The 8,259-nt window shown below is 39.5% G+C and overlaps 1 protein-coding gene across 1 annotated transcript; it reads left to right on the top strand.

The window, feature by feature from the left end:
- The first annotated feature begins 1,181 nt into the window (after positions 1-1,181).
- On the top strand, positions 1,182-5,636 carry LOC117558668 (ATP synthase subunit alpha, mitochondrial). The gene is made up of 11 exons (XM_034235002.1): positions 1,182-1,321; positions 1,791-1,866; positions 2,427-2,596; positions 2,913-3,086; positions 3,228-3,394; positions 3,525-3,825; positions 4,014-4,238; positions 4,334-4,441; positions 4,575-4,719; positions 4,836-4,986; positions 5,072-5,636. Exons 1-11 carry the CDS (start codon positions 1,262-1,264, stop codon positions 5,148-5,150), a joined length of 1,656 nt encoding a protein of 551 aa, XP_034090893.1. The 5' UTR covers positions 1,182-1,261; the 3' UTR covers positions 5,151-5,636.
- The last annotated feature ends 2,623 nt before the right edge of the window (positions 5,637-8,259 follow it).

Below are 8,259 nucleotides of genomic sequence, written 5' to 3'. Positions count from 1 at the left end.
AAGCTGCAGCTACCTCTCGGTTAACCTTGGTCATCAGACTTGATCTGAAGTATAGGTTGATTAAAAATAAAATACTTGATGGTAGTGTACATTTTTAGGAGGTATGTTGCAGCATGTTGAACATTCCTTCTGTTATTATGCATAACTTCATTCCCCTTTACCTTCTGCTGGGAAAGTACTTACCAATATTTACCAAGGTTATTAGTTTATACAGTATGTGGTTATTAGCGGTTATTAGGCATGATCTGAAGTGTGCACACATTAAATATACGTTATAGTAAGGCATCATAATGTGCACTCACATTTAATTAATTCCACATTAGGAAGCTTAAATCACATAATTAGGCATTTTGGTCTGAAGAATGTCCTTGATAATAACTAATCAATGAAACATATTTGCATTTTACCCGTTCAAATGCATCACAAATAATATAAGGGTAGCTCAGAAATATAAAGCAGGACTTCATTTAAACCATCTATAATGTCCATGTTCAGTCACTAGAAAATTCCCTGCTGGATTTATTATGGTTATTTTTATTGCCTACAATTACTATTTTTCCCTTCTTTTTTTTAAGGACAAACAATTTTATCTTGTAAATTGAATGATATTATTGCTCGAATGCAAAATGCTTATATGCTATACGGTTTTTTTAATAAAATAATTCAACATTAACATTACAGCTGTTGAATGTTCATTTGACATAAGTGGAGGCTTTAGTATTTGAATATTTATGATGGTAGTAGTGACAAATGGTAGTAGTGACAAAATACGATAGGGATTAAGTTAAGCTTATTACAGGCCCACCTATACCCTTATTACATCGCATATTCTAATCCTTTCAGGTAATCCTTTTACTAGGTTACAAAATGAAAGCTTTAAAGGTTAGTTACTATTTGTATTTCTATATTTTTACTTGTGTTTTTAAATGCAGTACTTTTCCTTTACAGAGTATTTTTACAGTGGTGTTACTATATGTACTTAAGTAAATTATCTGAGTTATTGTTCCACTTCTGGTACTTGCCTTGACAAACAAAGATAAGGTTATGAAATAAAGTCGGACAGGTTTGTCATTAATAAAGTTTTGGGGTAAATATAGCAGCAGTACCTGCTCCCTGACGGCAGGGGCAGGGTTGAGCTATTACGCAGGAAATGTAACGTCAGTGTCACATAAATAGAAGAAGAGTTCATTCAGCCATTACATTCACTCAGCCAGGTCGCAGCCGCTAGTGGTGGAGGACAGGTCATTAGCAACAGGACAAAATGTTATCCGTGAGAGTTGCAGCAGCTTTGGCCAGGACCTTGCCCAGAAGGTCTGGATTTGTAAGTATTTGAACTATACAACCCACATCTGATGTTGCAGCAGTTTTGTTTTATATTAGTGTGAAGCCTGTGGGCGTGAAGGGTAATGTTAATGTTAAGGCCGCTAGCTAACTTGTCATGTCATTGTTATGTTGCTTTACATGCTAATAAGCGCTCCTGAGCAGTAGTCCGCGTTAACAACCTAGAACATTGTGTATTTCATATGTTTGTTGAAGTTGCCCTTGTGAAACGACAGTCCCCGTACTGCAGCAAGCGTTGCTAAAGTTAGCACTTAAGCTAATGCTAGCTGACAGCTAACGGCTCATTCAGCCACGCTTTGAAGGTCAGGAAGCCTGACAGCGCATGTACTCTCCGCTGCACAGACCTGCACTAGCTAAGCTTTAAAGTGCCCATTGTAACTGTCACTGCTGCATCTTTGAACTTGTATTTGAAATTAACGCTTTATCCAAACCGTGTGTCGTTACATTAGGTGTCCAAGGCTCTCCCCGTCGCCTGCGTTGGGGTCAACCACCTCCACACACACAGACCATGGCTGCAGAAGACAGGTGAGCTAAAAACAACATGACAGAAACGTTAGCCTCCACACTGTAGGTCAGCTCCTAAAGGTACTTTATGAAGGTCATTGGTGATACTGTGTTTACAGAGCTTGACTTTTAATTGCTGTCATATTAACAGGACAGACAGATGCTTTTTTTTAAGTCTTGAGGATAACGTAGTCCATAGTAGGCTTATACAAAACACACATGCAAGGAGGAATACAATAATAACAGACTGCATTAACATTTATTTGTAAATGATAAATGGCACATTTCATGTTTATTTAAAATTATTGGACATCAAGTTCACCATTATTGATTGTGGAAAATGAGGTAATTTGGGTAATGTGTTTTTTAAATAACCTTTTTAATAGAAGAGACACTGACTAAAATCACAGCTGTCACATCTTTGACATTCAATCAAGGTTTTTTTTTTCTGTGCCTACATTTGATATTTTAAAAATTGAATATATCTGGGATAATCCAAGACCATGTTGCATAATTGTTACAATAATTAAATCACATATTTGTATGGTGGCTAAGCAATAAACAGGTTTTGTTGTTCACAGGCACAGCCGAGGTGTCCTCAATCCTGGAGGAGAAGATCTTGGGAGCTGACACCTCTGCTGACCTGGAGGAGACCGGCCGCGTGCTGTCCATCGGTGACGGTATTGCCAGAGTTTACGGACTGAGGAATGTCCAGGCAGAAGAGATGGTGGAGTTCTCCTCTGGACTGAAGGTTTGTTTTAAAGGAGAATATATAATTATTTATTTTCCAGGAAAAGTGCACTTTTCAAAACGACATGAAGTGTTAACTTATTGTATTTATAGAAGTTTATTTCCACACAGTGGTTATCTTGAATTGACAAAACAGAAAGAACATTGTGTACTTTTTCCTTACATTAATGTTTCAATGCCATCAAACCCAAAAAATCCTAAATGATCAGTTTTGCTTTGTTTATACATTTGTTTTCATAGATTTATGTAACTCTAAGCAACCAGTGTAAAACAATTATTCTGGTAGAATGTAAAATATATATTTTATTTTCTTGCAGGGCATGTCTCTGAACTTGGAGCCCGACAACGTTGGTGTTGTGGTGTTCGGTAACGACAAGCTGATCAAGGAGGGTGACATCGTGAAGAGGACTGGGGCCATCGTGGATGTCCCTGTTGGGGCGGAGCTGCTCGGCCGTGTGGTGGACGCTCTGGGAAACGCTATTGATGGAAAGGTCACTTGACTTGTCTTTTCTTAGAGTAGAAGTTGTATAATATGACTGAATATATGCAGTTATATTGCCTGTATAATGCATATAATAAGTAACAATGTTTTTACAAAATATTTTAGTTTTTAAAAATATATTATTTTTCAGGGTCCCCTGGGCTCCAGTATCCGTAGGCGTGTGGGTCTGAAGGCCCCTGGTATCATCCCCCGTATCTCTGTGAGGGAGCCCATGCAGACTGGAATCAAGGCTGTGGACAGCCTGGTGCCCATCGGCAGAGGCCAGCGTGAGCTGATCATTGGTGACAGGCAGACTGGGTAAATACTTCAAAAGACTATTATGTTTGTAACTTGACCCACAACTTTTCCCTGGATTAATGGGAGCTTATGACTTGGGTTCAATGTAACATCAGTGAGTATGCTCTTTAAATCCATCTCTGTTCCTCAGCAAAACTGCCATTGCTGTCGACACAATCATCAACCAGAAGCGTTTCAACGAAGGAACTGACGAGAAGAAGAAGCTGTACTGCATCTACGTTGCCATCGGACAGAAGAGGTCCACTGTGGCTCAGCTGGTGAAGAGGCTGACTGATGCCGATGCCATGAAGTACACCATCGTGGTCTCTGCCACCGCCTCTGATGCTGCTCCTCTGCAGTACCTGGCCCCATACTCGGGCTGCTCCATGGGAGAGTTCTTCAGAGACAGCGGCAAGCACGCCCTGATCATCTATGATGATCTGTCCAAGCAGGTGAGGACAGAGGAAGAAAATAAGTCTGGTTTTGTAAAACTGTCATAACTGGAAAATGACAGCATTTAGATTTTTTTTTTCTAAGCTTCTATTAGCATTTGGAAAAATTATCCATCGATATTAATAAAGAAATCGAGGCATTATTCAGAGGTGCAGTCATGTTAAATGTCTTCTTCCCCTCCTCTCAGGCTGTTGCCTACCGCCAGATGTCCCTGCTGCTGCGTCGCCCCCCCGGTCGTGAGGCCTACCCTGGTGATGTGTTCTACCTGCACTCCCGTCTGCTTGAAAGAGCAGCCAAGATGAACGACAACTTCGGTGGTGGCTCCCTCACTGCCCTGCCCGTCATCGAGACCCAGGCCGGCGACGTGTCTGCCTACATCCCCACCAACGTCATCTCCATCACAGACGGACAGGTATGTCTAAAACTCATTCATGTTTTGGTTGGGTATTTCCCACATTCTTCGTAATAACGCTGTTAAAGTGTAATATCCTTATCTGTTATATGTAGATCTTCTTGGAGACTGAGCTGTTCTACAAGGGTATCCGCCCAGCTATCAACGTGGGTCTGTCTGTGTCCAGAGTAGGCTCTGCTGCCCAGACCAAAGCCATGAAGCAGGTAACGTCTGGATTTAAGTTTTAAATTCAGACATTGCGTTATCATGAACCTACATTTCCTGTATACAGTTTTATAAAAACTATTCCTGCATTTCGTCTCCTGCGTTATTTATAATGGTATTTCTTCTCTGTAGGTGGCCGGTACCATGAAGCTGGAGCTGGCTCAGTACCGTGAGGTGGCTGCTTTCGCCCAGTTTGGCTCTGACCTGGACGCTACCACACAGCAGCTGCTGAACAGGGGTGTCAGGCTCACTGAACTGCTCAAGCAGGGACAGTACTGTGAGTGTCTGTCTTTTTAGAATTCCTGCTTTCCAAGAAGTATAAAATAAATGCTGCGCTGGTATATCTTTTTTTTTTTAAATGCAATAATAAGCTGTCTCCTCCACTTGCTTCAGGTCCCATGGCCATTGAGGAGCAGGTCACAGTCATCTACGCTGGTGTCAGAGGATACCTGGACAAAATGGAGCCCAGCAAGATCACAAGGTTCGAGAAGGCTTTCCTCCAGCACGTCCTCAGCCAGCACCAGGATCTGCTCAGCGCAATCAAGTAAGACATTTCACAGCCACAAAATGTTTCAAGAAATAACATTTTAAAAGTTTGGATTTTTGACGTGATCTGTTGTCTGTTTCAGGATTGACGGCCAGATCTCAGAAGGATCAGATGCTAAACTGAAGCAGGTTGTCCTGAACTTCCTGTCCAGTTTTGAGTAAAGGATAGCACTTCTCTTTATCTGTGTCCCCACTTCGCTTATATATGTGAACACACTGAAGGCCAAAACCTCCATGTACAGATTTCTCCAAATAAAATTTTACAACCCTCCCGAGGTGTAAAATTCTTCTGATTGTGCGCTTAACTGCAGTAAGTCTAGTATGTAGGTCGGATTCCTGTGAGCAGATTCCACAAGTGGCAGAAGAGTAATTCTAATCAATAACACGTCAAAGGTGTTATCTGATTTATTTCGGAGTATTTCAGTGTACCCAAACATAAAGGTAATATGCATAATTATCTACATGCCATCATCTTGAACTCTCTTTACTGTAATAAGTTGTTCACAAGAGCATAATATTTAACTGGGCAAGTGTTTGTTTTTCTCCTCACTGTTTTCAGAGGAAGAAAGGACTGTAAGCCCAGTGTCTCAACTGGGTGAAATGTTTGTTACTATGGTAATAAATTCAGTGACGCTGTCACACATCAAATCTGTCCTGTGTGAAATCTTGTGAGACTGTCCGCCCGACAACTAATTTTTAAAGTGACTACAGTGACAATAGATTTGTGTGTTCCTTCAAATATGTGACCTTCATATCTTGACCAGTAGATGGCTGTAAATGCCAAAAAGTAGACTGAGCTACACAGAAGATACAATAGTATCTGCCTCTTACCAAAGATTATTATAACATGAGTGACTGAAGGATGACTGCGTTTGGCTCTCGTTGAAAGTTTTCATTTTATTATTTTGAAAAGGATGTTAATTTTACCAACATTGATCACATATCACAGCAGGAGGATGTAGCAGCGCCATTTAGTCCCTTCTCGATCCCTTTCTCTACTTTAATCTCCTGTTATGTAGACATTACATAATACAAATTCATCTGTAATAATTAATGCTCCTTTTGCTTCAAAGGCTGTAGAAATGATCCTAGTTGACTTCTTGAGTAAGTTTGACACCTTATTTAAAACGTTTTAATCCACCACTGTACCAATTTTCTCAGGTAAAATTAGAAACCTTTAAGTTTAGTTAAATCTTCTCATCAAAACAAACTGGTTGCCATGGTCATTTCTCATGAGGGATGATGTGCAGTGCTCTTGTCTCTCAGGCAGCCTTTGTGTTGAACAATATTAGACATGCTCTTTGTCTTTTGTTAACAATTAATACTGTTCCTAGGATCCTGTAGTGTGAGCTGATTTGAGTATTCATTATCTCAAGAGAATAGGGCTGGTTAAGTGTTTTTAGGAGGAAAATCAATTGATAATGTTTCAGTGCCATGCCTTTAAAGACCATTACTTACTATATAAGTGTAGTGAGCATTATGAGTGTCTTGTTTCTCCAGTGGCATCACTGCCTGGCAAGATAAAGTGAGACATGTGACATGTGAGTGAATAGGGCTGCATTCAATAAAGACTATTGTCGAGGTCAGCGTGACAACAGGAGAGAGCTCTGGACGCACAGACAACATGTACGGTCACATTTCAGATGTGGGGGAGGTGGTAGTTATCTACAGCAACATGATCAGTTTCAGGAGACAAGCAGATTTAAAGTCAGGGATATACTACCCATGAAAAATACTTAATGATAAGCAGTAGTCTTCAAATTCACTTCTAGGAATATATTGCATTTAAATGGCTTTTTTTGCAATCTCCCCAGGAAATGTCCCCAGCATTGTGAATGCCTTATTTTAACATCGATTCTCAGTTATTTAAGTGTTGCACATGATCTAGATAGTAGCCTGATCCAGTAGTGCTGTCTGTCCTTTAAATCTAATGTGCTCGATAGGGTAGGGTCAGGCGTTTTTAGTCAATAAAAGGAGACAAGTCTTTAAGGGAAAATTCTACATCCACACATTCCTAAAAAACGACATGCTGAGGTTCATGCCTGTCATTATTCCTGAATAGCCAGTTTAGAATAACTGATGCTTTATCAGGAACTGAACTAAGAAGACAATATGAGACAACAGTGAAACAAAGCCTATTTTGTCTGATATATCCATAGACTGGATATATCTACTAATACCCTTGTTGTAGTATACTCTGTTGCTACTGCACTATGGTAGCCATCGTTGATTTATTATTTAGTAACTCCTTATGAAAACTGATGACATGAACCCAGTTTTAATGCTGATTCAGTGGTTAGACTTCATCAGGGATCATATTTGAATTCAGAGCTACTAGTCTTTCAACTTGTGAATCCGGTTTTTGTTACCGTATTTCACATTGTGATATTTGTATACATCACAGTTATCGTATTAGTTGTCCAGTACTGTTTGACATTGATTCCAGTAAATACTTTTTCTGTCAACCCGTTTTGAAAATGTGCTTATCTCAATGCAAGGCTGTGCATCTACACACACTGAGCAGAAGAATCTTAACTGCCCTGCTGAAACATAATCAGCCTATAGACTTAAGTTGAGATTCATGAGTGTGTGTTTATTGCTGTCACTATGTGCTTAACCAAACCTAGTTCTCTCAGTCACTGTAATAGGATTTAAACTCTAGAGCGGATCCTCAACTCAGACATTAGTGGGTGAGGATGTAGTGCTTAACCACCTACAGTATACATCAGGGGTCTTCAACTAAAATTCAACGAGGTCCAGTTAGAGAAAATCTCCCCATTCAAAGGTCCGGAACATCAAAATGTCTAACTTCCTTTATGAATTAGTGTGATATATATTGAAGTGACCTGTAGCTTTATCAACGTCTGCATGTAATCAACAACTGACTGCCAATCAAATAAAGAAAGTACAATTCAAAAACAACAATATTTATTGTCAATTAACATTACTTAAATACTGTGGATATGTGTAATGTTCCTTTCGGGCTGCATTTACAAATAAAATAGAGAAAATAAATAAAATAGCTTTTGAAAATGTGTGCATCTTAAAAGTGCTTAATTTTAGATAAATAAAATAAAGTGTAGCAGCAGCTTGAGTTTCCCTTTTTCTTTGTTAACCGTTTCACATCATGACTTAACGTTTCAGACGATTATAGAACAATATCAGTCTTTACACATCATAACAATTGAACAGTTTTAAAGTTTCTCTTTCTTTCCCTCTTATATTGCAGTCCCTCACTCACTTTTTTTAAATTCAGTGCGAGAATTGAGCT

The sequence above is a fragment of the Gymnodraco acuticeps genome, unplaced genomic scaffold (assembly GCF_902827175.1).
Source record: "Gymnodraco acuticeps unplaced genomic scaffold, fGymAcu1.1, whole genome shotgun sequence".
Taxonomy (NCBI): Eukaryota; Metazoa; Chordata; class Actinopteri; order Perciformes; family Bathydraconidae; genus Gymnodraco; species Gymnodraco acuticeps.
The sequence above is the reverse complement of the archived record's forward strand: the minus strand, read 5'-3'. Positions and strand labels throughout refer to the sequence as shown.

What these genes read in the sequence shown, in the direction of transcription:
- LOC117558668 (XM_034235002.1), top strand. Translation starts at nt 1,262, where the DNA reads ATGTTATCCGTGAGAGTTGCAGCAGCTTTGGCCAGGACCTTGCCCAGA. An exon ending in ACCATGGCTGCAGAAGACAG is followed by an intron (nt 1,867 to 2,426) that starts GTGAGCTAAAAA and finishes TGTTGTTCACAG; the next exon opens with GCACAGCCGAGGTGTCCTCA. An exon ending in AGACCAAAGCCATGAAGCAG is followed by an intron (nt 4,442 to 4,574) that starts GTAACGTCTGGA and finishes TCTTCTCTGTAG; the next exon opens with GTGGCCGGTACCATGAAGCT.